The 27,670-nt window shown below is 65.8% G+C and overlaps 4 protein-coding genes across 18 annotated transcripts in view; 3 read left to right on the plus strand and 1 right to left on the minus strand.

The window, feature by feature from the left end:
- MYO18A (myosin XVIIIA) overlaps positions 1-925 on the plus strand; it is a 38,524-nt gene extending 37,599 nt beyond the window's left edge. For 9 of the 10 annotated variants that reach the window (XM_054209391.1, XM_054209396.1, XM_054209397.1 and 6 more), the window contains one exon: positions 319-454. Coding sequence is in view for 1 of the 10 variants with exons in the window: in XM_054209395.1 (XP_054065370.1) it covers positions 319-457 (139 nt within the window). In the remaining 9 variants the exon portion in view is untranslated. Of the gene's footprint in view, positions 1-318 lie in introns of all 10 variants that reach the window. The other variant, XM_054209395.1, reaches the window with a different exon arrangement.
- Positions 926-2,219: 1,294 nt separating this feature from the next.
- Positions 2,220-5,317, minus strand: PIPOX (pipecolic acid and sarcosine oxidase). The gene is made up of 8 exons (XM_054209308.1): positions 5,181-5,317; positions 4,325-4,473; positions 3,672-3,873; positions 3,410-3,592; positions 3,195-3,347; positions 2,966-3,124; positions 2,760-2,835; positions 2,220-2,671 (listed from the first exon to the last, which is right to left on the minus strand). The coding sequence occupies exons 1-8, from the start codon at positions 5,304-5,306 to the stop codon at positions 2,541-2,543; spliced, it is 1,179 nt and encodes a 392-aa protein (XP_054065283.1). The 5' UTR covers positions 5,307-5,317; the 3' UTR covers positions 2,220-2,540.
- A 4,500-nt stretch (positions 5,318-9,817) lies between these two features.
- Positions 9,818-24,081, plus strand: SEZ6 (seizure related 6 homolog). The gene is made up of 17 exons (XM_054209070.1): positions 9,818-9,884; positions 17,797-18,372; positions 18,445-18,578; positions 19,260-19,452; positions 19,731-19,916; positions 19,991-20,159; positions 20,513-20,679; positions 20,761-20,955; positions 21,443-21,581; positions 21,659-21,855; positions 21,932-22,126; positions 22,210-22,401; positions 22,482-22,679; positions 22,765-22,803; positions 22,908-23,028; positions 23,111-23,213; positions 24,049-24,081. The coding sequence occupies exons 1-17, from the start codon at positions 9,818-9,820 to the stop codon at positions 24,079-24,081; spliced, it is 2,904 nt and encodes a 967-aa protein (XP_054065045.1).
- Positions 24,082-25,491: 1,410 nt separating this feature from the next.
- PHF12 (PHD finger protein 12) overlaps positions 25,492-27,670 on the plus strand; it is a 32,456-nt gene continuing 30,277 nt past the window's right edge. For 3 of the 6 annotated variants that reach the window (XR_008467645.1, XM_054208434.1, XM_054208436.1), the window contains exons 1-2: positions 25,492-25,929; positions 26,262-26,443. Coding sequence is in view for 4 of the 6 variants with exons in the window: in XM_054208434.1 (XP_054064409.1) it covers positions 25,864-25,929; positions 26,262-26,443 (248 nt within the window). In the remaining 2 variants the exon portion in view is untranslated. Of the gene's footprint in view, positions 25,930-26,261; positions 26,444-27,670 lie in introns of those variants that run through there. The other 3 variants (XM_054208430.1, XM_054208431.1, XM_054208432.1) reach the window with 2 other exon arrangements.

The following is a 27,670-nucleotide window of genomic DNA, read 5'->3' on the forward strand; positions in this document are numbered from 1 at the left end:
GCATCCACGGCCACGTGCCTTTTTCCAAGCGCGTGGTGCCGGGGGCCCGGGGGCTGCAGCCCCCTGGGCAGGCTGGGCTCGGCTCAGCCCCGTGAGGAGTCGCCCGTGGTGGAGCGTGCCCCAAATATCTCAAAAATAATAATAAAGGTGGCGATCGAGGTTCCATCCATCCGGCTGCCAGCGTGCCGGCTGCCAGCGTGCCGGCTCACCGCGGCTCCCGGTGCAGCCAGAGCGTGCCCTGCTGCGGCACTGCAGCATGCTGGGGCATGCAGCCCCCCCTGTCCCCCCCTCCGCTAACCCCGTTCTCTCCTTTCGCAGCCCCCCAGGCTCCCGGCACCACTTCGCCTACGACAGATGGGACGAGGAGCAGGACACCGGGGAAAGCACACGCCGCTCCTCCCGCAGCTCCCCCAGTGCCAGCGAGGCGGAGAGCCGGGCCGCCGAGACCCCCGCCTAGCCCCCCCCCACCACACACACATACCCTTTCCCATCGCCCCAAAAACACTCAGCTCCTTTGCGGGGCCACCTCGGGCAGCCGGTATTTCTTCTGCACCGGTGAGAGGGGGGACAACACACAGCCACCCCTCAGGTCCTGGCCGCGGGGGGAGCAGCCCGGCCGGCTCGCTGGCTGCAGCCCCCATGCCACCCCCACCTTCCCACCCCCCCACCCCCCGTCCTCGGCGGCGGAGCCGGCAGCTCCAGCACCCCGGGTTTATTCCTCAGTGCCTGCTGGCTCCTTATTTTATAACTTAAAACACCCCCTCGTCCTCTGAAGACCCTTTTAGTTGAGCCAAAGACGTCTCTCGCTGGCCGGGCCCTGGGGAGCAGCCGCCCCGCAACCGGGAAGGGGACATGGGGACGGGGTCCCATGCACCCGCCCCCCCCCAGGTTGTCGTCACACTCCCCGGCCCCCCGCCCCTGCCTGGTTGTTTTGCACTAGCCCAGCTGTGCGTGTCCCGTCCCCCCCCCGCCCACCTTTACTTTCAGTATGAAAATAAACATCATTTCTGGCTGGTGACGCCGGCTGCCGCCTGCTCCGCGTGCTGGGGGGGGTGTCACCCCGTTTCGGGGGGGTGTTTGCGTGGCGGTGGGGGCTGGTGGGACGGATCCAGCCCTGGCGAGGATCCAGGGCTGCACGGAGAGGCTGAGCCTGGCACCTTCCCCGAGCCCACTGCACCCACGGGTGACGGGGAGGGGAAGGGGGAGACAGCCCTCGTGGGTGCCGGCACTGAATCATTTATCAATCTTCATAAATATGCAGATGAGCAGTGGGGATGGGAGCCCTCTGCCTGCCGGCGTTAATTATTTAACGTGGAGGAGACGATGATGCGCATCGCCGGCCGCCTGCGTGGCACGTGGCTCGGCCTTGGCTCCGGCACCCGCCAGCCCGTGTCGGGTGCTGCCCCCTGCCCCCCCCCCCCAACCCCAGGGACCTCCGGGACCCCCCCTCACCCCCGGGACCCCGGCAAACCGGGGACGTTTGATCCCTTTCCCCACCATCTCTTGGAAACAAATGGGCCGAGCTCAGCGCTCGCTGCCATAAAGCCACGCTGCGCTAATGCGCTTTCATTAAGTGGGAGCGATCTAATGATAATAAAATGGCACATTTAACATTAAAACATTTAACTTGACTCCTAAGCGAGTGTGTCTCTCCGCGCTGTTCCAGCTCCATCTTCATGAGGCTGACAAAGCTCCTTAATTTGTTTCCGGGGAGCGGGTGCTTGGCAGAGACGGCTTGGCACCGCGCGGCATGGGGGATGCCGGGATGCAGGGATATGGGGATGCTGGGATGTGGGGAGGCAGAGTACCAGGAGGCTGGGATGTGGGGATGGAGAGATGCGGGGCTGCTGGGATTTGGGGATGGAGGCGTGCTGGGATGCAGGTAGCAGGGAGGCAGGGGTATGGGGATGCTGGGATCTGGGGATGTGGGGATGGAGGCGTGCTGGGATGCAGGTAGCAGGGAGGCAGGGGTATGGGGATGCCGGGATGCTGGGATGTGGGGAGACAGGGTACCAGGAAGCAGGGATTTGGGGATGCTGGGATGTGGGGATGGAGAGATGCAGGGGTGCTGGGATGTGGGGATGGAGGGGTACTGGGATGCAGGTAGCCAGGAGGCAGGGGCATGGGGATGGAGGGGTGCTGGGATGTGGGGAGACAGGGTACCAGGGTGCTGGGATGTGGGGATGGAGAGTTGTCAGGGTGCAGGCTGCAGGGGTGCAGGGGTGCTGGGATGTGGGAAGTGGGGATGGAGGGGTGCTGGGATGCAGGTAGCAGGGATGCAGGAGTATGGGGGTGCTGGGGGGCACAGATGGAGGGCTGCTGGGATGGAGGGGTGCCAGAATGCCGGGTGCTGGGACAGTGGAGTAGAGAGACATGGGGACGGATGGAGCATATTGGGACACCAGGAGGCGGGAAGATGGAGATACGTGGGGCTGCAGGGGTGCGGGGATGCCGGCACAGTGGGATGTAAGGACACTGGGGTGCAGTGACACAGCTGCAGGCCAGTGCGATGCCGTCAGGGCGCAGCCGGGGTCCCGCACCTACAGCGCAGCCCGGAGCACGCCGGGGAAGCGGGTGATGGCAAAGGGGGCTGTGCTGTGGGACGGCTCCTCGCCCAGGCTCAGCTCGCACAGCAGCTTCCCCACCACTGGTGCCAGCTTGAACCCGTGGCCTGCGGGAAGGAGAGGGAGGGCGTATGGGGGGGCACAGTCACCCCCACGGCCCCGGCCAGCTCTGGGGTGCCGAATCCCCTCGCCTACCAGAGAAGCCGGCCCCGATGACGATGTTGTTGAACTTGGGGTGCCGGTCTAGGATGAAGTCTCCATCTGGGGTGTTCTGGGGGAGCCATGGGGTGAGGGTGTGGGGTCCAGGGTCCTCTCCTGGACCCAAGGTTGGGGGAAGGGGTGGCAAAAGGGGAGGGTATGGGACCCCGGATGCCTGGGTCCCATTCCTGAGGGCGTCTCACCGTGTAGAGGCAGGTCTCCACCACGGCCGGCCGGGGCTCCAGCCCGGGCAGGTAACTGCTGATGAAGCTGCTCAGGATGGCAACATCGGGGCGAGGGGTGCCTGGGGGCACCCGGTCCCGTTCCTCGGGGTCAACGGGGCTACCGTGGTGGTAGCACATCTGGGGGGCAGGCGGTGAGGGGTGGGGGCTAGCCAAGGGATTCCCCCCACCACCACCGTGCCCCACTCACCTTCACCAGCCCCGGGTACTCGAGGGCGGGCAGCCCATAGACGCCATGGGGGGCTTGGTTCAGCCCCACGGCCATGAAGCAGGGACCCGCTCTGCCTGCACTGGAGCTCCCCGGCTCCTTCTCCCTCCAGTAGCAGACGTCGATGCGCAGGGGCTGTGGTCACTGTATTAGCCCTGGCCACAGGCAGGCTGCCCCGCCGTGCCACCGACCCTTACCTGCAGCGGCAGGCGGAGACCCAGGGGTGCCACGATGGCACCGGTCCAGGCTCCGGCGGCGATGATGAGCCGGGGGGCTCGGTACACCCCGGTGGTGGTAGTGATGGTGATCACAGCCCCGGGTTCAATGCGCAGCACCTTCTCCCCATCCCGCAGGGTGCCCCCGTGCCGGCGAAAGGCGTCCTGGGTGAGGATGGTGACGGGAAGTGGCTGCGGGGACGGAGCCGGGGGACCCCCATGACGTCCCCTCGGCAGCACCCACCTGCACCGCCCGCAGCGCCCGGTCAGCGAAGAGCACGCCGCCGGTACCGTCCCACATGGCCACCTCGCCGGCGTGGAGCCGGAGGCCCGGGAAGCACTGGGCCAGCGCCGTGGCGTCGAGGACGTGGTCGGCACCCAGGCTGCGCCGGCATCCCTCCAGCTCCGGGTCCCCCGCCGGCCCCAGCACCACCAGCCCCGTCTGCCTGTGCCCCACCAGCCCCGTCAGCTCGCCCCTCGCCCCCTCCCCGCGCAGAACCCCCCTTGCTTTGCCCGTGGGGCCAACCGAGGCGCAGTGGCACTGGTAATGCTCAGGGTGTGCTGCGTCCCGGAGAGATGCTGGGCAAGGGTGCGTGCGGTGATGTGTGGGGTGATGCGCGGGGAGGGTCTGGATGCCGGCATCACACTCGCCCCCGCCAAATCCAGCAAGCGCCATCAGCCCTGACCCCAGCAGCGGGGGATCGTTTAGATGCTCATTTCCTTAATGGCACCTTCTTGACGGAGCCCCATAAATTACCCAGCGCCAGCGGCTGCCTCCCCGCTGCGAGGACTGGGGTGGCCTCATCCTGCCCTGATGCAGCAGCAGCTGCAGCCCCCAGCCCAGCCCCACGAGGAGGGGACGGTGCCCGGCGGGGGCCACGTCCCCAACCCCATCACCTGTAGAGGCTGGTGCTGGCCTCGGCCTCCAGCCGCTGCCAGAGGCGGAAGCTGTCGGGCATCATGCGGGCGTAGGGCATCCAGGCGTAGGCGCTGCGGGTGATGCGGCTCTGCCCGTGCGAGCTGCCCCGCGAGTGGGGCAGGATGAACTGTGGGGCAAGGGGGACATGGGGGTGGCCCCGGCCACCGGCACACCCCGACCCCACCATCCCCACATGCCCCAGCGCTGTGCCACAGCGGGCACCTGGGGACACAGCCCACCCTGCCAGCCGTGGTGCTGGGAAATGGCAGGACACAGGAGTGCTGGCACTGGGGACATGGGGGTCCTGGCGCTGGGGACACGGGAGTCCTGGTGTTGGGGACATGAGAGTGCTGGCACTGGGGACACGGGGTTCCTGGTGCTGGTGGCATGGGAGTGCTGGCACAGGGGACACGGGGATCCTGGCACAGGGGACATGGGGGTCCTGGCGCTGGGGACACGGGGGTCCTGGCATTACGAACATGGGAGTGCTGTCACTGGGGACACGGGGTTCCTGGCAACTGGGGACACGGGGGTCCTGGCGCTATGAACATGGGAGTGCTGGCACTGGGGACATGGGGGTCCTGGCACTAGAGACACAAGGTTCCCGGCACTGGGGTCACAGGGGTGCTGGCACTGGGGACATGGGAGTGCTGGCACTGGGGTCACCGTGGAGCTGGCACCACGGACCAGGGGTGCCGGCAGTGTCTCTGCTCCGTGCTGTGGCAGGGGACAGCCAGGTCTGCAGGCGCCCACCCCAGCGCGTCAGGGCTGGGGACACGGTGGGACGGGGACGCGGCAGGGCGGGGGACGCAGCAGGGCTGGGGACACCAATACCTGTTCCAGCAGGAGGGTGTCCCTGTGGCGCTGGGCCAGGTGGTAGGCGGCGAAGGAGCCCTGGATGCCAGCCCCGATGACGATGGCGTCGTAGGTGGCCTGCTGGGGCTGTCTGGGGGCAGCCATGTCCGTCCTCGTCCCCGTCCCCATCCCTGTGGGCGGACAGGAGCTGAGCCAAGGGGAGGGACGGGGCAGAGTCCGGCCGAGCCGAGAGGGTGGCGGAGCCTTGGCCGCCCTCCAGCCTCTGCGTGGATGGTGGGGGCACGGGGGTGGTGGTGGGGGGCCGCATCCTTCCCACCCCTTGGGGGTGGCCAGGCAGGAGCATCCCCATCCTCTGCCAACCGGTGCCTGATCCCGCCGGGGAGGGCAGCTTGTCCGCCAGCAATGGCAGAGCCAGCAGCACCCGGGGCGGGGGGGGGGTGTTCAGCCACCCCCACACCGCTGCCAATGGGAATTTTTATCCCTTCATGGCACATGGCACCCTCCGCTCGCCCTGGCCCCAGCACCGGGACCACCAGGACCAGCCACCCCCCAACCCCACACCCCAGGGGACCACTGGGCACTGCGCCACCCCCCATCACCTTCACCCCCGGTGGGATCAGAGCGCGTGGGTGGGATAAATATGATGGAAAATGGTTTCCAATGACCCCCCCCTTTCCCTCCCCACCAGTCACTGCTGGCTCCAGCTGCGACGGGACGAGGGGCTGCGTAACGCTCCCATTTGTGTGCCGATGGGAAACCCCCCCCAACTTGCTTCAAGGCAAACCGTGGTGGTTTGTTTTTTTTTTTTTCCCCCTCAGGCACAATTTATTACACCCATAAAACATTTTGCTGCCATCTTTTGTCGTTGTTATTACTTTTTTTTTTTTTTTAACCAGAGATAGGCGTGATTTAGGGCTCACTCGAGCAGCCGGGACGCGGCGCGGAGCACCGTGTCCCACCGGCTGCAGCGGATTTTGCGAGCCGGCAAAATTTTGGGGTGTGATTTGGGGACGTCGTGGCGGGGGGGGATGGATAACGCAGGCGGGGGCTGCTGGCTTTGCCCGCCACTGCCCCGTGCTGCCTGACAGCTAATTAGGGGAATTAATTCACTCTGGCTTTCGTGGTGTAAAAGGCATTATTTACTGGTTAATTGTCGTTATTATGAAATGTTAAATATCATTATTTATTTTGCTGCTCGCCTCTGGTGACGGATGAAGCATCGGGGAGTGCAGGAGGCCCATGCCAGGCCAGGGGGGAGGGAGATTTCCAGCGCACACGGCCTCCCCCGACCCCCAACCGTGGTGCCCAGCTGTGTCACGGGGACACCCCGACGTCGTGCAAAGGCAGAACCGGCAGCTCACAGCCATGGGGAGGTGAGAGAAAGTGGATGGGGAGCGCAGACAAAAGCCAGGCTACGCCCCGCTGCTGGCCCCCTCATCCACGCTGTTGCTGAGGACCACTAATGCAATGAGTGCGTGCCGGTCTTAGCATCCCCGCAATGCCCAGGGCTCTGCATCGTGCGGTGCCCCATTAAATCAGCACATCCTCCCTCGCCTTTGATGTTACGAATAATTCACCAATTTCCCCAGGTTTCATCTTGCTTCTTCATTTATTTTTTTTTTGTTGCTTTGAACAGTCCCTCTACCTGCTCTTCCTTTTTTTTGCTGGGAAGACGAAGAATAATTAATTATCCGTGAAACCTTAAATGGCAAAAATGAACTCCTCGCCCGTTAATGGCGTGTTAATAGATCGGGATAGAAAAGCCTCGCTCGTGCTGCTATGAAGCCGGGGAGGCTGTTGGTGGGGGGCGGGATGGTCACCGGCACTGGAGGGGACCATTCCCAGGTCTCAGTGGGACCCCACAAGCCACCACTTTCATTGCACGGATGACCCCAACCAGGGCTGACCCCAGGCATCAGGGGAGGTCTGCACCCCCAGACCCCAAAAAGCAGCTGCATGGGCTCGTCTTGCCTTGGGATGAGGTGGGGTTTTTTTAGGGGGGGGTCCCTCCCAGCCCTGTGCCTGGTCTCCGGCATCCCTGCCGTCATCCTCTTGCCCTAGGTTTAAATTAACCGGAGGCAACGCTCATGGCAGGAAGAAATTCGTTTCCTAAAGCAGCCGGCGCAGGTCAGAAGAGCTGCGCCAAGAGCACAGTAAAAATGAAATATTCCCTGTGTGGGCTGGGAGGATGGATGGAAAAGCTCGGGGCTGGCACCAGCACGGAGGTGGGGTGCGATGGGGGTTTGGGGAATAGCTTGGGGCAGGCTGCGAGAGCTGCCCCAGCTCAGATCCGTGTCGGGGATGGAGAAAGTGGGAACGAGGAGATTTGGGCAAGGCCAGGTGGGGCTTGGCAGCGGCTTGCTGCCTGAGAGTTCTGCGCCTGCTGCACCCACTGCATTCATTGCACACACTGCATTCATTGCACCCTCTGCACCCACTGCACCCACTGCATTCGTTGCACCCACTGCATTCATTGCACCCTCTGCACCCACTGCACCCACTGCATTCATTGCACCCTCTGCACCCACTGCATTCACTGCACCCTCTGCACCCACTGCATTCATTGCACCCACTGCATTCATTGCACCCTCTGCACCCACTGCACCCACTGCACCCTCTGCACCCACTGCATTCATTGCACCCACTGCATTAATTGCACCCTCTGCACCCACTGCACCCACTGCATTCATTGCACCCACTGCATTCATTGCACCCACTGCACCCGCTGCACCCTCTGCACCCACTGCACCCACTGCACTCTCTGCACCCACTGCACCCTCTGCACCCTCTGCACTCACTGCACCCTCTGCACACATTGCACCCACTGCACCCACTGCACTCTCTGCACTCACTGCACTCTCTGCACCCTCTGCACTCTCTGCACCCTCTGAACGCGCCACACACTTGGATGGCGGCCAAAGTTCCCCAAAAGCCCATCCTCACCCGCAGCAGTGCTGCCTGCTGGGCTGTGCCATCCTCACCCTCCAGCAAGTGCAAACCAGCACTTAAAAAAATCCCGGGGAGCCAAGGCCGCATCGCTGCGGGGAGCGCAGCGTCCTCCCTGCCCAGCCATGGCCGGCTCCGGCTGCGCTCGCCCCTGTTTACCTCCCCATCCCCGACGCTTTGAAGGCATCTGCAAAGGGCTTGTTTGCTTTGTGTCAAAACCAACAGCCGCCGAAGGCAGCCCCTCATTAGCAGTCCAGGTACGTGCCTGGGGGAAGCGTCAGGTGGATTAAAATTATTTGAATATCATAATATTAGAAACTTCAATTTGGCCTCAAAACGCTCATCTTCCGAGCCCTACCAGGGCTTCGCTGCATTAAACATTGATGCAGCTACCCGCAGATCAAAGTTTGGGGTTTAACGCTGAAAGTGCTTTGCGGGAGTGCTGGCTGCCCCCCGCCTGCACTGCAGCCCCCCCCCAGGATGAGAAGGGCCGCGGCATCGCTGCATGCCCCGCTCCCAGCCGTGGGGCTGGCGGTGCAGAGCCCGTGCCGTGGGGCTGGCCGCTGCTCCATCCTCCCCACGCCGAGCCGTGCAGCGCGGGGTTTGCCATTCTCTGTGGCAAAAGCAGCGCGTGGCGGCAAAGCAGGGCCTGCAATTAAAAATAAACCCCCACTGGTGACGGTTGCGTGGGCCACGTTTGCAGCCGGGGCTGCGGGGGATCCGTGCCGCGCACGGCGTCAGCGCAGAGAGGCGAAGCCATCTGGGCTTTCACAGGGACAGGGAAGGGGGGGGTTATTAAACAAAGAGCCGGGTTTTGTGTGGTGGTTTTTTTTTATTTTTAACACACGCGAGAGCCGTCCGGCAGCCAGCGCGGAGCAGCTCGGCGCTGGTGCCAACGCCATCTGCCTGCTGCGGGGCTGCATACCCCCCTGGCACTCCTGGGCGAGTGGCACCCCGAGCCAGGGGGCTGGGGAGCAGGTTTCGCCCCCTCACCATAAGGAATAAGGCCCCCCCACCTCCGTGGGGTGCCCAGATGCGAGGGCTGCCCCCAGCCCAGGTTTCCCTGTTTAGGGGATGATGAGCCCAGCCCCAACTGGGGCTATTTAGGGATGGGGAAGGGCAGCTAGGGCTGGAGGTGTCCCTGGGGTGAGTGAGGGGAAGGGGAAGGGGAAGGGGAAGGGGAAGGGGAAGGGGAAGGGGAAGGGGAAGGGGAAGGGGAAGGGGAAGGGGAAGGGGAAGGGGAAGGGGAAGGGGAAGGGGAAGGGGAAGGGGAAGGGAGCCTTTCCCACAGCGGCTCCCCAACTCGGGGGGGGTTGCTGGTGTTGGCGGGAGGGGGAAGAGAAGATCCCCCTCCCCCATCCTTCAGCTCCCGGTGTTTGCAGGCGCCGCACACGGAGGGTTACGGCGGGGGGGGGGCAGATGGCAGGGAGGAGCCCCCCCCCCTCCCCCCCCCCCATCTCTTCCCAGCCCTCGGGATTGGCGGGCGCCGCACTCAGAGCGTTACGGCGTTGGCGGGGGGGGGGCGGGGGGAACAGGCCCCCGTCCCCGGGATTGGCGTGCGCCGCGCTCGGAGCATTACGGCGAAGGAGGGGGGGGCGCAGGTCCCCCCCCCGTCCCCGGGATTGGCGGGCGCCGCGCTCGGAGCGTTACGGCGCGGCGCGGCCGTGCCCGCAGCGCGGAGCTGTCCGCGGTGCTGACCGCCGCCGGCCATGGGCTCGCCGCCGCCCGCCCTGCTCCTGCCGCTCCTGGCCGCGCTGCTCCGCGCACCGGCACACGGTAAGGACAACCACCGACACCCCCCTGCCCCTCCCCCCTCCCCCCATTCGGATCACCCCCCCCCCCCACCATGCACACCAACCACCCCCCGGTACCGGTGGCCGCAGCCCCCGCTCCGTCGCCGCCAAACTTTGCCAACTTGCGCTTGCCCCCGGTGCGGCGGGGGCGCTCCCCCTTCGTTCCCCCACCTCCGTGAAGAGAGAATTCCTCACCCTCCCGCCCCGCCACCACCCCGTTATCCCCCCCCCACCCTCCCCCCCGCGACACGGTGGCGCGGGGAACGGGAGCCGCCGGGGGCGCGCAGAGCGGTTTGTAGTCGGGCTGGTGCAACGCCGCCCGCGGCGGGCTCCGGCGACGGCCCCTCCGCCGGTATTACCGGCGGTGTTGGGGCGAGGGGGGGAATGGGGGCACCGCTGCACCGGTGGCTGGGCAAGCACGGCACGGCACCGCCCGGCAGGACCTGCTCCCCCGGCCGCCGAGCCCTTCGAGCAACCCCCCGGTGGGCTGCCACCCAGTCCGTCCGTACAGTCCCCACCGTGGGGCTTGGGGGCATTGGGAACCGAGGCCCTTCCCCCCCCCACCGCCTTGCTTGGGGTGGCCCCTCTGGCTCCAGGGAGGGTGTTGGGGAGATGCAGGGATGGCGGGTGTTGGCTCTTTCCAAGGAGAACAGCCAACACCCAGCTCAGCTCGTTGGCTTGCCACCCATGGGGCACCCATCGACACCTTGTGGCTTCGGTGCCCCAAAAAACAGGATTGGGGACCTGCCAGGGTCTTGGGATGCACCAGTGGTCATGCCAACGGTGGACAGCATGCACAGGGCAAGGAGCAGGTGGGGGTCCGGTGGGATGCGGGCGGTGGGACGCAGGCTGCCGGCACGGCTCAGCCGAGCTGTGGGCAACAGCCATGCCGGGAGTTACATAAACTCCCCATCTGGCAGCCGAGCCAAGCCGGGGAACGGCACCATGGCCCTGTGCCCGCTGCTATTCCCGTCTCGTTCTGCCACCTGGGGCTGCTGCTACAGCCCTCTTGCTTGGGGGGGGAGTATGGGGGACCCTCCACAGGGCAGTAAGTGGGGTAAGACCATGGTACCTCCATCTCCTGCCCTGCTGGGGAGGGCAATGAAGCTGGAGGGGGGGTGTGTGTGTCCCTGGCTCTGTCCTGGGAGCAGAGCCCTGGGCAGGGCAGGCTTCCCCCGAGGGAGGCTGGTGCTTACCCTGTCAGTTTAATGATTTCTAATGAGCAATTACCTCTAGTCAGTCCCCTAATTTCTGAATATCAATAAAGTTAATTAAACTCTGCGTGTGCATTTCCCAGAGTGTTAGAGGTAGGGATGCCCTGGGAGGTGTTGAGATCTTCCCAGGGCTGGGAACTGTGGGGTCTTGTCCACCCTGTGCCCCACTGTGTGCTGAAAGCTGCCTGTGGGCATCACCCACCCACTCCCTGTCCCCCATCAGGCAGGGCTCCCAGCCCAGCACCCCAGTTGCTGTGCACCACCACCACATTCAGTGTCACTGTGGCCTTGATTTGGTATCGGCTTGGCCTGGTGCATGGTGGGGATGTGCCATGGGTCTGAGGGACATGGGGATGGGGGTCTCAGGCCCCTCACCTAGGCCAGGGGGGATTGGAGATGCCTCCTGGGTGGTGGCAATGCAGGTGGCCTCTCTCCTGCCAGCCTGTGCCATGCCTGCAGGCCTGTCCCAGCCGTGGGGCACCTCCATTCCCAGTCTCCACAGGGGTTTGCCCCAGCAGAAAGTGGGATCTGGGCCCCACAGTGCTTCTGCAACCAGGGAGCACAGTGCCAGGCATGGATCCATCCACTGTGCCCCGCTACACCTCTCTCTTCCCGGCTCTCCAAAGCCGTGGCAGGCCTGTTTTTTGCTGGGGGTGTGTGTGTGTGTGTGTGTCATCTTCACCACGCTGCAAGGAGCTCCTTGTAATTTAGGGTGCTGGCAGCATGGCATAATGGAAGCAGCATGGGTCATGGCAGGGGGCACGTGGCCTGGCTGTGTCCCCTTGAACTGTGCCGTGCCGTCCCAGTGTCAGCTGGATGTACCACGCCCACGGGGACGATGCGTCTGGGGGACACGATGTCCCTGGGGATGTGGGTGCTGGTCGGGGTCTCGGTGCGCGGAGGGGGCTGGGGAAGGAAGCAGACGTCTGCTACGGTAATTAACAGCGTGTGTGCTCGTCCCCTGCGTGCCTCGGAGGAGTTCATCACCGCCACGCTGCTGTGCCGCCAGGCCAGGATTATCTGGATAATGCTCTTAAGCCAGAGGGCGGGAGGGCAGGGCTGCCCCATGGGATGCAGGGTGCAGGCTGAGCCAGCCGCCTCCCCCGTCCCCTGTGGAGCCTGGTCGCCTACAGGGCCGGCTGCGGGATAGTGCTGGCAGGGATGGATTCGGCACACGGTGCTGTGCCGAGCAGGGCTGCCAGCCCCAGGCTTCGTGTAGCCACCACGCAGAGCTGAGCAATGGGAATATGGGGGGAAATGGGGTGCAAAGGAGCCTGGGCAAGGGCACGGCAAGGGCACCCCCAGGTGTGGAGCAGTGGAGGGACCCCCCCTGTGCCACCCGGGGGACCCCAGGACTGGCAGGGGGCTGAGCAGGACTGTGTCTCCCGGGGTGGAGGCTGGGGCTGACCCCGACCCCGGGCTGCCGTGGCCCCCTGTGAGCATGGGCAGGCCCCGGGGGAGGCGGATGAAGTTGTGTCTCTGGCGGCTCCGGCAGGAGAGGATAATTTCACCTCCAATCAATTCTTTAAATGCGCACAATTGAAAGATTGCCTTTGAAAGCTGCCTATAACCAGGGAGGTAATGGATTCCCTCCAGTCGCAGGCAGCAGCTCGGGAGCGGCGGCATCCCTTCCTCCAGCTGCCAGGGAGATGGGGCAAGCCGGGGATCCTTGGATGCCACAGGCATCCTTGGGTGGGTGAAGGGGCTGCCTGGACCCATTGGAAGCAGCTGGGGATGTCTCCATCTGCCTGGTTCCCTGCCAGCGTGTCCAGTGCTGAGACCTGGCACCGCTTGCCGCATCCTCCGGGGCATTGGAGGGTCCCGTTGGCTGGGGTTGGGAATGCGCTCGGTCCCCCGCCTGCGGAAGAGGCGGCAGGAGCTGGCCTGCACCCTCGTCGTGCCAGCGGGGGTTATTACATATATAATTTAAATTCAGTAACGAGCTGTGCTGAAGGGATCAAATATTAATCAGCCACGAGAGCGCTGCTGTGACCCTGCGAAAATGCAGAGAGGTGCTTGAAATGCCAGATCATCTGGCTCTGGGCAATATGTGGGGGCGATGCTGGGGCAGGGTGGGCTCTGGTGGTCCCCAGCTGCCCTGGGACGGGGTGGGTGGGGGGGTGAGAGGGGAAGAATGTGGCCGTAGCATCAGCCCTTGGTGGCTTACAGAACCGGATGGTTCATCCCGCACGAAAAGCGGTGTTGGGGCAGTGTGCGGGGTCTGCTGGCAAGGGGGTGTTCATGTTGAATTCCCGGGGGGCTGGGAGCAGCCGGGATGCCGGCTCCAGTGGGAGCAGGCGGTGATGCTCCGTGCTTCCCACCCGCTGGGAGGGAATGGTGTCTGCGGGGAGGATGACATGGCTGAGCAGCCCAATGTGGAGCCCGACAAGCAGCTCTCGCTCCCCTCCCGCAACCAGATTTGAATTACCGAGGCTGGCAGAGGGAAGGGGAGCCAGGGGGGCAGCATGGCTCCGCTCTCCCTGCCTGCCTGCGCCAGGCAGGCACCCCCAGCACCCAGGGGTGCCCTGTGGGCTGGGTGCCCCCTCTGCCACCCTGGATGCCCCATGGTGGTGAACAATACTGCGTCCCAGGGGAGCCTGGAGCTGGCGCAGCGCCCTGTGGGGAGGTGGCACCCATGCTGTGGGTGGCACCTGGTGGGTGCTGGCCGGCGGTGGGAGCTCCGTCGCAGGGGATCCTGATGCAGGGCTCGGGGGGCTGATTTGGGTGCTGCCGCCGGTGCGGGGAGGGGGAACGTGGCAGCGCACGTCTCCAGCGCTCAGGTCCGAAATAGCAGCAGACATGCAATTTATCACCGCCGCCGCTCAGGGAAATTGCTGTACAAACGCATTAGCTCCGCAGGGCGAGCGGGGGAAGCGGCATTACACGGGCCGTGGGTGGTGAGGAGGGGACGGGGGCACTGCTGGCACCCACCGGGTGGGGAGGGAGGAAAGCCCTGGGGATGGGCACCCTGGTGCCCGCCGGGCTCTGCCCTCGCGCCTGCCCGGTGTCGGTGATGCTCGGGGCTCGGCGTTTGGTATGTCAGCCGGCGCTCGGCCGCCGCCGCCACGATGCTCCAGGGAACCGGTTGCGGCGACATGTGACATGTGTCAGCGGGTAAATGACTGTTCAATTCAAGGAGAATCGCAAAACATACAAGGTCAAACGCTTCCCCGCCAGCGCCGCCATGAATATTAAAGCCAGGCTCCTCCGGCAGCCGCTGGGGCTGGCAGCCGCGCTCACCGGTGGTGTCCCTTCCCCCTCAGCTGCTCTGCCAGCCCCGGCTTGGCCGTGGGCATCTGGGCCAGGGTGGAGGAGGCCACGGGGCAGCAGGACCTGGGTGCCCGCTGGTGCCAATGGGGTGCCCAGCTTGCCTTGCCGGGTGCCAGTGGGCTGTGCCGGCGGGTTGACCGGGTGGTATGGTGAGCAGGGATCTGGCTGCGCAGCCCTGCCCGCGCCCTCACGCTGCCTGCGTGCGCCTGCCTGCGCTCACCCACCCACTCCTGCTCGCACCCATCTGCCTGCACCCACCCCCCACCCCCCCCCACCCGCGCTCTTACACCACCCACCCGCACCTGCCTGCACTCGCACGCTGCCTACACCTGCCCACCCACCCCGGTCCCTGCCTGCTCCTGCCCACGGGGTCTTCCCACCTGGAGGCAGGCAGGTCCCCCATCCCTCTTGGAGGTCCCCATCCCCAGGGCCACCGGGGCAGGGGACAGAGATGGGGATCTGGCATCAACCGGGCACGTCCCCCCCCTGTCCTGTGCCCGCTGTGGGGGCTGGGCGTGGTTGGGGGGGGGGGGGGCTGGAGGTGTGGGAGCGGGAGTGTGGAGCCAGCTGCCTGACAGCTCATTCATCACGGCTGCCGGCCCTGGCCGCAGGGGCAAAGCCAGATTGGATTTTAAATTGGAAAATAAACCTGGACTCCTGCGAGCCCCAACCCCTGCCCTCCCCCTGTGCCAGAGACCCCTGCCTGCCCCGGCTGCCAGCCCCCTCCTACAAATGGGGAAACTGAGGCACAGAGCACCAGCGTGCCACGGGGTTGTGATACTCCTGGGGCAGCTGAGGGCCCTGCCCTGTCCCCTCCGCTGAGCCGGGTGCTGCGTTATTGCTTTCTTGGCGGGCGGCATCGATCGGTGCTCCCCAGGCGGCCACATGCTGCCTTATTTATTTATTTGCGACAGCAGGCGGCATTGATTCCTGCCGGGGGGGGTGGCCACCCGCCGCAGCCGGATTAGTCTCCGGCCTCTTCCCAGCTCCGGGCTGCCACTAATAGAGTCCTGCCCGGCAAAGCCGATGGGAGGGATTAGGACCCTGGCCCGGCTGCGGGCACGGGCATGTGCCACGTATGCTGAGGGGTGCCGGTGGGTACCTGGCTGGTGGGGACTTGACGGTCCCTTTGCAAGGGTCGGTGCCCACCCTGAGCCCTGGAGGGTCCCTGCTGGGTGCCAGGGCCCGGAAAGGTGGGTGCTGGGTAGCAGGGTCCCATGTTACAAGCTCCTGGTCACCTTGGGGACACAGGAGGGACACAGCTGTGGCACGGTCACTGGGAATAAGCTGCTTAGAGACAGCTGTGGAGGTGGAGGCCCTAATCCTGTGGTGCTCGAGGGGCATGGGTGGCAACATCTGGGAACCTGCTGCCTTCCCATGGTGCCCCGAGCATCCTGCATCCCCCAAGGACCAAGAGCATCCCCGGTTCTGAGCATCCCCCGATGCCAGGAGCATCCTGTGGTACCCAGAGCATCCCCTGGTGCCACGAGCATCCTATGGTACCACAAGCACCACGCAGAGCCCAGGACAGTGCCCGGTGCCCAGGCACTGCCCAGCCCAGGGTGCCACACACCCAGATGGGACCTGCTGTAGGAGTCTTGCCACGGTGTCCGGCCTCACCCGGCAGCCCCGATGGGAACCACCCTGCTTCCCAGCACTCCGGGGAAGCTGGGACCACAGGCTCGGGGGTGCAGAGTGCCGGGGTGGGCATCTCTGCCCCAGCCTTTGCTGCGTGGGGTGGCCATGGTGGCTTGCAAGCAGCATAGGGACCGGCCCCGAGTACTTATCTGTTATTAAAGCCTAAAAGAGATTTTGGCGCCCTTCAGTATAAACTCATTAACTTTTATGTTCTTATAAATGGATCCTATTAAAAAATAATTCTGGCCTTGCTGGGGGGCGAGTGAACCTTTCGGAGCCGGTGCGGCTGGGTGCTCACCCCCCTGCCGTGCTGCCGTGCCCAGGGCATGGTCACCATCCCGGGGCGGTGAGGACACAGGGTGGGTGGCAGAGTGGTGGGGATGCCTGGCAGCACCAAGCAGCTCTCCCTGCACCACTCAGCCAAGCTAATGTCTCTTAATAGTCCCTTAAAAGTGGCAGTCGCAAAGTAATTAATCTTCGAGGGGCCCTGCCCTGCTACGGATCGGTATAATTACCCGGTAATTGGCAGTATCGTGTCATCAGCGCCTGTGCACGGCGGCGAGACGTGCCCACGCGCTATCCCGGCCTCACGCCCTGCACTGGGCGACGAAGGGATGCTGAGTGCCACTGTGGCATCCCCGTCGCGGTGGCATCCCCCCCACCATGGCACGGTGGGGCTGGGGAGCCGAGACCCTGGGAGAGGGGACCGTGCGATGCCACATATGGCAGGGAGAGGTGCTGGCTGGCTCATTAGCGCTGATTACAATTTTTTTTTTTTTTTTTTTTGGGTATAAAGGCCGTAAATGGCTGGGCTGGGCACGCCGGGGATTTGCTCAGAGCCAGGGGGCCGTGGTGGGGGGCGTCCCCTGGGCTGCAGGTGGGAGGTAGGGAATGCCGGAGGGGAGGGGGACCCCAGCAGATTGACATTGCCTGGGGACAGCCTGGCTGGCAGGTGGATGGACAGAAGCTGAGCTCTCGCAGACTTGTTGCACTGGTGGCCTGGAGCTGGGTCCCAGCATTCAGTGGCATCCCCGGTGCAGCCGGTCACAGCAGCCGTGGCAATCACCCGCATGTCCACCCCACAGGGATGTGGGGTCCTGGGGGACTCTCGGCACAGGATGGCCACCTCCATGGAGATGGGACAAACTGTGACCAGCGACACACAGCCCCAGGGCTGTCCCCACCAGGGCTGGGTCACGGGAGGGGTGGGCACCCTTAACGTGGCACAAGCTGCAGCTGTGCATTAATTAGCCAGGGCTTAATTGCCAGGGCTGCCCCAGTGAAGGGTATGCTGGGGTGAGGCATGGCAGGGTCCCACTGCACGTGGTCGATGGGCTTGTTTGCCGTCCTGGTTTTGGTGCAGTGCTGGTGTGCAGGGAAACGTTAGTCCTTGGGTGGCCCGTGGGGAAGTGGTGACCCATGGGGAAGCACTGGTCTCCAGAGCAGCATTGGTCCCCAGTGTGGCACAGGTCTGTGGCACGGCACCAGCATCGCTCCGCGGTGCAGTATTGGTGCTGCATCCATCCCTGGCGTAGCACCAGTCCATGTCAAGGGTCGGTCCTGGGTGCCACATCGGGCACAGCATTGGTCCGTGATGAAGCATCAGTCCCTGGTGCAGCACCGGTCCCCAGTGCCGCACTGGTCCATGATGCAGCATCTGTCCCTGGGGCATCACTGCTCCGGAACAAAGCATCAGTCCCAGGTGCAGCACCATCCCATGGTGCAGCATCAGTTCATGGGTCCCAAGCACCTTATGCTCTCTCTTCCCCCAAGGCTTCAATGGGCTGGCCAGAAAAGCCGGGGAGAGCGCTGAGGCCGAAGGGCAGCCGACGGTGCTGCCCACGCCGGCGGAGCGGGAGGCAGAGGCTCGCTTCGTGAGCACGGCGCCCACGCTGAAGATCCTCAACCACCACCCGCTGCTGGAGGACCTGCTGCACGAAGCCTTCCTGAAGAAGGACTACCTGGGCCAGGCTCCGTTCCTGCCCGCCGGTCCTGGTCCCCTCCTGCCTCTCGATGCCCTCCAGCCAGCCCCCGGCCCCCCAGCCCCCGAGCCCCCCCCGCGCACCCCCGCCCTGCCCAGGGCCGCCTTCCCCACTGACCCACTGACCACGCCGGCGGGGCGGCCAGGGCCATGGGGGGAGGCATGGGGGGCCGTGCCGGCTGCCGACACCTCGTGGTCCCCTGCCGGGGTGCCAGAGTCAAGCCCCGTGTCACCCAGCCAGGCACCCATCACCCCCAGCACATCCTTGGGACCCCCCACCGGGGCCACCGTGGTCCCTGGGGATGAGGAGGAGACTACCACCACCTCCACCATCACCACCACCACCGTCACCACGCTGCAGGGGCCAGGTGAGCAGCGGGGAGGGAGGTGGGGGGAGTCGGAATGAAGCAGGGCTGAGTCGGGGTCTCCTCTGTCACCAGCCCCCTGCAACCGGACGCTGGCGGGCCCCGAGGGCTGGTTGGTGTCCCCGGAGCCGGCTGGTGTCCCCTACGATGGCAGCCTGGACTGCACTTACACCATCTCCGTCTACCCTGGCTATGGTGTGGAGCTCAAGGTGAGCTGGGGTCTGCGGGTGGGATGGGGTACCAAGTGCCCACAGGCAAGTGTGGCACGTCCCCTGCTCCAGGGGCTGCGCGGCCACGTAGGGATGCAGCAAACACGTGGTCCTGCCTGTCCTTGTTCCTGTCCCCATGTCCCTGAGCCAGGAGAAATGGCTCAGGGCATCGCCCACCCTCGGTCTCGAGGGCAGGGATGTGGATGCACGGGCTGGTGGGATGCCCCAGGATGTCCCGTGCCCACCGGCTGCAGCGGGGCAGCACTGTGGCTCACCAAAAGCCAGCGGCGAGCATGAGGCAGCAGCTCCACGGTCAACCCCTGCTCCTCCTCCTCATGCAGCAGCGCTCGCCAGTGCCGCTGCTCATCACCACGCAGCACCGCTTAATTAACGTCATTAATAGCAAATTGCTCCAGAGCACTGGAGCCCACGCCTGGCTGTCGGCGGGGCTGTCAGTGTGGGCCCGTCTGTGCCGTGGCGCTCCGGTGGAGCCACCGGCTGGGCCCTGCCACTCTTTGCGCGGCGGGATGATTTACGGCGCTGCTAAGCATGTTTGAAAAGCGCTGCCCAGCGCAGACAAGCTCCAGCACACTATCGACCGTGGGCAAGCTGCCCGAGGACTGGTTCCGAGCCGGGTGCCGGGGCCATGCCAGGGTGGTGACACCTAGCCGTCCCCTGTAGGTGCACAACATCAGCCTGGCGGAGGGGGAGACGCTGACGGTGGAGAGCGCGGGGGGCCTGGAGCCCACCCTCCTGGCCAACGAGTCCTTCCTGCTGCGGGGCCAGGTCATCCGCAGCCCCGCCAACCTCCTCACCCTCCGCTTCCAGAGCCCCCGGCCACCCAGCCCCGGCTCCTACCAATTCCACTACCAAGGTACGGGGCAGCGCCCGCCGCCGGCACCCCCGGGGGGTTCCGCCGCCGGCACGATGCTAATTCGGAGCATGGCGATGCACGGCGGAGTTAAGCGGGCACAGAACGTTAATGGAGAGCTAATTGGCGTGAGCAATCATGGGCTCATTTAGCATCATTACTGGCAGTGATAGGCACCCTGTCACCCAGCCCTCCAGCACCCAGGCGCTTGGGGGGGGGGCTGGGTACGGGGGTCCCAGGGAGTCTGTCCCCCTGCCGGTAACGCTGCCGCCTGTCCCCAGCCTACCTGCTGAGCTGCCCCTTCCCGGCACGGCCGGCTTTCGGGGAGGTCTCGGTCAGCAGCCTGCACCCCGGCGGGGACGCCCGCTTCCGCTGCGCCGCCGGTTACCAGCTACAGGGTGCCCAGCGTCTGGTCTGCCGCAATGCCACCCGTCCCTTCTGGAGCACCCGCGAGCCCCTCTGCCTTGGTAAGCACCGGCACCAGGGGGACGTGGCACAGCTGGTGTGGCACAGGTGGCCGCTGATGGTCCCTCTCCCACAGCGGCATGTGGTGGGGTGGTCCGGAACGCCACAGTGGGACGCATCATCTCGCCCGGCTTCCCCGGGAACTACAGCAACAACCTGACGTGCCACTGGCTGCTGGAGGCACCCACTGGTCACCGCCTGCACCTCCACTTCGAGAAGGTCTCGCTGGCAGAGGATGATGACAGGTTTGGCCCCGGGGCAAGGGGAAGTTGGGGGAGCGGGGGCACCATGGGGCAGCCCCGCATTGGGCACAAGGCCATATTCAAGGGTGGGTGCCATTGGCCGTATTCAAGGATGGGTGTCGCTGGCCATATCCAAGTATAGATGCTGTTGGTCATGTTCCAGGATGGGTGTCGTTGGCCATGCTCAAGTGTGGGCACTGTTGGCCATTGGCCACGGTCAAGGATAGGTGCTGTTGGCCATGTTCAATGAAGATACTCTTAGCCATGCCCAAGGGTGGGTGCCATTTGTCATGCCCAAGGGTGGGTGCTGCTGGCCATGGCCGGTGCAGCACCCTGCCCCGGCCATGCTTTGGCAGACTCATCATCCGCAATGGCAACAACGTGGAGGCGCCACCGGTGTACGACTCCTACGAGGTGGAGTACCTGCCCATCGAGGGGCTGCTCAGCACCGGGCGCCACTTCTTCGTGGAGCTCACCACCGACAGCAGCGGGGCTGCTGCGGGCATGGCGCTGCGCTATGAGGGTATGACACTGGGGCGTAGGGGGGCACCTAGCCATCCCTGTGCCCACCTGGCCCTCACAGACCTTCACCCTGTGCCCGCAGCCTTCGAGCAAGGGCATTGCTATGAGCCCTTCGTCAAGTATGGGAACTTCACGGCCAGCGACCCCCGGTACCCTGTGGGCACCACGGTGGAGTTCAGCTGCGACCCCGGCTACACACTGGAGCAGGGCTCCACCATCATCGAGTGTGTCGACCCCAATGACCCACAGTGGAACGAGACGGAGCCGGCGTGCCGCGGTGGGCACCGGAGACGAGGGGCCAGGGAGGCTGGAGATGGGGGTTCTGTGGGTGCTGGAGCTGGGGGTTGCTGCAGATGCTGGAGGCAGGGATGGGCCACGATGGATGCTGGAGCCACCATGCTGTGGTGGGTGCTGGAGCTGAGGGACATGGTGGGAGATGGTGGGTGCTGGAGCCGTGCCTGGTGGATGCTGGAGCCAACAGGGATGGTGGATGCTGGAGCTGAGGTGCTTAAGTGGGTGCTGGAGCTGGGGATGGGCTACAATGGGTGCTGGAGCCACCACACTGGGGTGGGTGCTGGAGCTGGAGCCAACAGGGATGGTGGGTGCTGGAGCTGGGATGCTGAAATGGGTGCTGGAGCTGGAGGGCTTTGGTTGGTGCTGGAGCTGGGGGGGCTGCAGTTGGTGCTGGACACTGGGTGGTGGGTGCTGGTGGGTGCCGTGGCGAGTGCCCCCGTGGCAGTGCCAAGCCCAGTGTGCCCCTGCAGCGGTGTGCAGTGGGGAGCTGACGGACGCGGCCGGCGTGGTGCTGTCACCCAACTGGCCGGAGGCGTACGGCAAGGGCCAGGACTGCATCTGGGGGCTGCACGTGGAGGAGGACAAGCGTGTCATGCTGGATGTCCGCGTGTGAGTGCGGGGGCAACTGGGGACGGGGGGACAGGGGGGTCCGTGCACCCCCCGCCCTCATGGCCCTGCCACCCCAGGCTGCGGCTGGGCACAGGGGACGTGCTGACCTTCTACGACGGGGATGACCTGACGGCGCGCATCCTGGGCCAGTACACGGGCGCCCGTGGCCGCTTCAAGCTCTACGCCTCCACCGCCGATGTCACCGTCCAGTTCCAGTCCGACCCTGGCGCCGGCGCCTTCGCCTATCGGCAAGGCTTTGTCATCCACTTCTCCGGTGAGCCCCGTGGTGGGATGGCAACCCCGGTGTCCCTGGTGTCCCCGCCACCCTGCTCACCCCACTGTCCCCGCAGAGGTCCCCCGTAACGACACCTGCCCCGAGCTGCCAGACATTGCCAACGGCTGGAAGACGTCCTCGCAGCCGGAGCTGCTCCATGGCACCGTGGTCACCTACCATTGCTACCCCGGCTTCCAGCTGACCGGCACCGATCTCCTGATGTGCCACTGGGACCTGACGTGGAGTGGCGACCTCCCCTCCTGCGAGCGCGGTGAGCGGCACCCACCAGTGTCCCCCTTGCCCCACGGTGTGTCCCCAGCAGCCACTGTCACTGCTGGTCCCTCCCGCCCGCAGTGACCTCCTGCCGGGACCCCGGGGATGCCGAGCACAGCCGCAGGGTGGTCTCCAGCCCTAAATTCCCAGTGGGATCCACCGTGCAGTACGTCTGTGACAAGGGCTACGTCCTGGCGGGCGCCGGGACCCTCACCTGCCACGACCGCGTCGCAGGGGGACCAAAGTGGAGCGACCGTCTCCCCAAGTGCATCCGTGAGTCGGGTACCCCCCTCCCTGGGCACATCTCCCAAACTGGTGGCGGGGGCTGACGCCATCGTGCCCCTGCCCCGCAGCGGAGACGTACGAGCCTTGCCACAATCCCGGCGTGCCGGCGGGCGGGCGGCAGAGCCCCGAGCGGCGGCTGTACCCGGCGGGAGCCACCTTACGCTTCTCCTGCACCGCTGGCCGGGCGCTGCTGGGCGAGGGCAGCCTGCGCTGCCTGCCCGGGCACCCCTCGCGCTGGAGCGGCTCGCCTCCCATCTGCAAGGAGGGTGAGAGCACCCCCCACCCCAGCACCCCCCAGCACCCCTCGCCACGCGGCTTCTCACCACTAACGCTGACTTCTTTCTTCTCCAGCCTCCTACAATGAGTTTTACAGCAACCGCAACCTGGACGGTAAGGGTAAGGGTTTGCCAGGGCAGCCCGGGGTGCTCATGGGCACCCAGGGGTGCAGCCGATGTGGGGTGCCCCCTTGGTGAGCCCCCAACTCTCCCGGATAGCTGTGGCCAAGGCCGTGCCCTCAGGGATGGCACTGGAGGGCACCAACGTCGCCATCGCTGTCTTCCTGCCCGTGCTGGTGGTGGCCCTGCTCATCGGGGGCATTTACCTCTACTTCTCCAAGTGAGTGGCCGAGTGGCCTCCGTCACCCCATGGGGTCCCCACAGCCCCCCCGCTGCCCACCCCAGCTGCCCTCTCCCCACAGGCTCCAGGGGAAGCCAGCCCTGCAGCTGCCCCTCGCTGGCTCCCACCCCTACGACCACATCACCGTGGAGTCGGCTTTTGACAACCCCACCTATGAGACAGGAGTAAGTACTGGTCCCCCCAGCCCCCCCAGCCAGGGCTGGGCACCCCGGGGACCCTGCATCGCACGGCCCATGTGTGCCAGGGGCTGAACATGGGGTGGGACAGACACGGGATGGGGTCGTGCACTCCAGGGACCGTGCATGGGATAGGACATCCCTCCAGGGGCCACACAGGGGATGGCGTATCAATCCAGGGACCACACATGGTATGGGATATCCATCCAGGGACTATGCACAGGATAGACATCCAACCAGGGGCCGTGCATCAGACGGGACATCCATCCAGGGACCACATCATCATCTGAGACATCCATCCAGGGACCACGCATGGGATGGGACATGCACCCCCAGGCCCATCCGTGGTCTGGGATGTTATGGGACATCCATCCAGGGCCCAAGCATAGGATGAGACATCCATCCAGGGACCATTCATGGGATGGACATCCATCCAGAGACCATGCAGGGGATAGGACATCCATTCAGGGACCGCACATAGGATGGGACATTCATTCAAGGACCACACATAGGATGGGACATCCATCCAGGGACTATGCACAGGATGGACATCCAACCAGGCACCATGCATGGGATAGGATATCCAACTAGGGACTGCACATTATCTGGGACATCCATCCAGGGACCATACATGGGGTGGGACATCCATCCAGGAACTGCACATCATCTGGGACATCCATCCAGGGACCACGCATGGGATGGGACATGCACCCCCAGGCCCATCTGTTGTCTGGGATGTGCCACCAGGGCCCCACGGGGTGGGTGATGCCCCGTCCCTGTCCCAGGCACCCTGTTGCACCACCGAGTGTCCAACCCCTCGCAGTCTGTTTTCTTTGCAGGAGACGAGGGAGTATGAGGTGTCCATCTAGGTGGGGGCAGCGTGGAGCTGGGCGCCGCAGCCACCCCTCCCGGGCCCCCCCCGCGCCCGCCGGCCCCCGGCTCGGGCTGGAGACACCTCTCCCAAGGGGACTCAAGCCGAGTGCTCGATGGGGGCCACCCGGGCGCCGGCCACCCCCTTGTCACCCCCAACCCACCCGGACCCCCGTGGGGTCTGCCTGAGCCCCGTTGTCACCCGCCCCCCCGCCCCGGGCTCACGGGGTGCTGAGCCAGCGGGGGTCCCCCAGCCCCATCCTGCCCCCCCCCAGGGGCACAGCAGCTTCCCCCCCCCCCCGGTGGAGGAGGGACCCGGGCAGGGGCAGCGGGGACCCCCCCAGGTAAGGACAGTGCTGCAGTGGGGAGAGAGCAGCGGGACGCCCCGGGGAAGCGGGGGGGCAAGGGGCCTGGGTGGCCATGCGGGTGTCCCCCCCCACCCCTCGCCCGCCCCCAACACAGGGTTTACCCCCCCCCTGCACCCCCGTGTGTCCCCCCCATCGCCACGCAGGGACGTGTCATGTCCCCCCCCCGTACCCCCAGCATGCGGCGTCCCCACCCCCGCCCCCCCCGCTTGCTTCGCCCCCACTCCTCGCCCCCACCCCGGGGCGTCCCCTGCGCCCCCGGCGTGTCCCCCCCTCCCCTCCCCTCCCCGCACGTCCCGGCACCCCAGCGGGGCCCGATCCGGGGGGACGGGGCCGGGGGGGCAAGGGGGGACGGCGGGCATGGCTGTGCCCCCCCTCACCCGCCGCGGCCCGCCCGGGCTGGTGGTCTCGGCCCCGGCCCCCCCCGCCGTGCCCCCTCCCTCCCCCTGCTCTGGAGAGGATTCCCCCCCCGCCCCCATCTTTTGGTTGTTTCATTAATAAAAAAATGGTGTTTTAGAAGAAGCGCTGGCGTCTTCCTCAGCCCGGGATGGGGGGGCACCCCCCACTCCCACCCCGCCCCGGGGTGACCCCTGAGCCCCCTCGCATCCTCGTGCCCCCCCCGCCCCGTGTCACCCCGCCGCCTCCTCCTCCTCCTCCTCCCACACGCTACGCTGGGGGGCGGGGGGATGGTGGTGCGCGCTGCCCCTTTAAGGGGCGTGGCTCCCGCCGGAATGACGTCACGCGCAGGACACCGCCCCGCTCCCCGCCGTCCGTGCCGCGCGCCCCCTGCCGGCGGGCGTGTCCCGTCGTCCCGCCCCGCCCTGCGTCGTGACGTCACCCACGGCCACGCTCCCCCCCCCCCCGCGCTCCGTTCCCGGGAACGTGCCGGCAGCCACGCGCCTGCGCGGGAAGGGAGAGGGGGGCGTCACCGGCGTCGCGCGACTCGGCGGGAGGTGGCGGGAGGTGGGAAGCGGGGGGAGGGGCGGCGGCGCGGGGCCGCGCCTGCGCGCTGGGCGCGGTCTGCGCGTGCGCCGTGTGCGCGGCGGCGGCGGCGGGGCCCGGAGCGTCGGCGCCGCCTCTGTGTGTGTCTCTGTGTGTGTGTGTGCGCGGCGGCGGGCGAGGGGCCGCGCCGCCCCTTCCCCTCCTTTCCCCTCCCTTCCCGGCATGGCAGCGGGCGCGGGGCCCCCCGCAGCCGCCCCCGGGCCCGGCTGGAGGAGGAGGAGGACGACGGCTAAGCCGCAGCGGCCCGTGGGCTAGGCCCAGCCGCCCGCCCCCCTCCTCGACGCGGAGCCGCCGCCGCCGCCGCTGAGGGGGCCGCCTCCCCGCCCCCCCCCCCCCCCATCTCCCCGCTTCGCTCCCTCTCGTCGTGGGGGGGCTCTCGGGGCCGCTCCCGGGCTGGATGAATGTGGGAGAAGATGGAGACCAAGACGATCGTCTACGACCTAGACACCTCCGGGGGGCTGATGGAGGTGAGGGCCGGGCCGCGGAGCGGGGAGTGGGGGTGGGGGTGTGGAAGGCCCGAGCGGGGAGGCTGCAAAATGGTGAGGGACACCCCCACACACCCTATCCCCCCCTCCTTCCCCGGGGCCCGGTGGCCATAGAAGGAAGTGCGGAGGGACGGAGGAGGCCCGAGCGGACACGGGGCCGGCGGGCGGGGCGGGCCCGGACCAGGCCCTGTCCCTGTGTCGTCGTCGTCCCCCCCCCCCGGGCCGCTCTCCCCCGGCGGGCAGGCGGGAGCAGGGCGCTTGGGCTCAGGGTCCGTCCCAGCCCCTCAGAGCCCCTTCTGTGTGTCCATGTGCAGCAAATCCAAGCCCTCCTGGCTCCCCCCAAGAGCGAAGATGGGGAGAAGAAGAGCAGGAGGCCCGAGAAGGAGCCCAGGCGAAGCGGTAGGGCCACTAACCACGATAGCTGCGATAGCTGCAAGGAAGGAGGGGACCTGCTGTGCTGCGATCACTGCCCCGCCGCGTTCCATCTCCAGTGCTGGTAAGGCTCGGCCCCGGCTCCCTCCGGATCCGGCCACCCCGGCTCCCGCTTCCCGTTAGGTCCCTGCCTTGCCCGGGGATGGGGAGGGGGGGACGCGGGGCCGGGCGTAGCAAGCAGGAACAAAAAGGAGGTGCAGCCCTCCCGCCACCCCCTTCGGGTTAACACCCCCCCACCCCCCCCCCCCAGGACTAAATCCACAGCGACCGAGGTGAAAAACCCCTTCACTGCTTTCTCTGGGGTGGGGTGGGGGGGGGAAGGTGGGGGCCCACCACCCTCCTTTCTTCTTGAGCGGCGAGGAGGAGCGAGGCCGCTGGCTGCGCGGCCTGGCTGCTTCGGTGCTGCCCCTGCCCGGCCTTCCACACCAACCCCCCACCCCCCCACACACACACACCCCCCCCGAGCCCATAACTTCCCCTCCTCACCCCTCTCTGGGGGTGCCGTGCCTGGGGCGGGGGGGTTGCTGCGGAGGGTCCTGGCCGGAGGGCGGGAAGCGGCGGTGGCGTCTCCGCGCCAGGCCTTGACGTTCCCAGCGCTTCCGTGCTGCTGCAGCTGCTGGGAATAATGGAGGTTGCTGTGTCTGTGTCTCCCTGCCTCACTGTTTACAATATGGCGACCTTCCTTTAAATTATATTTTTATTCTCAGCGCCATTTTGGCTGCATATATGACTCCCAAACCCTCGCTGCGCTCCCCCGGTATCTCAAACGTGAAAATACCTTCCCTGGTGAAATCCAGGCCTCCAGACTTTAAAATTGGCCGGGTTTATTCCTTTCCCTCCTTTTTTTCCTCCCTCATGACTCTTCGGACCTGCTTGTCTCATCCGTGGGAGTGACTGCCGGGAACTGGGGGGCAGTTGGTTCTTCTCGCTGGGAGTTGCGTGGCTTTGTTGATAAAAGGCAGACCTTTCTGCATGCAAATCTGGGTGCCCTGTGGGAGTCGAGGTGCGTGTGGAGGCGGTGGCGAAGCTCTAGTTGGTGAAGGCTGCAGCAGGGAAGGACTCTCGCTGCCTTCCCTCGCAGCTTCCTAAGCTCTCGGCACAAAGCAACCCGCCAAAAGCACCTGAACTTTCCGCCCCAAAGTTTTTTTCCTTCCTGCACTGGGAGCCCAGTAGCATCCGAGGCTGCTTTACCCCAATCTCCCCTTCAACAGTTGACGCAGGCGGGCAGTTTGTGTTAAATTAGCGCAGCCAGAGTGGATAATGGAGTGGAGGAGGGAGCGGGGCAAGTCAA

The sequence above is a fragment of the Rissa tridactyla genome, chromosome 7, assembly GCF_028500815.1.
Source record: "Rissa tridactyla isolate bRisTri1 chromosome 7, bRisTri1.patW.cur.20221130, whole genome shotgun sequence".
NCBI lineage: Eukaryota > Metazoa > Chordata > Aves > Charadriiformes > Laridae > Rissa > Rissa tridactyla.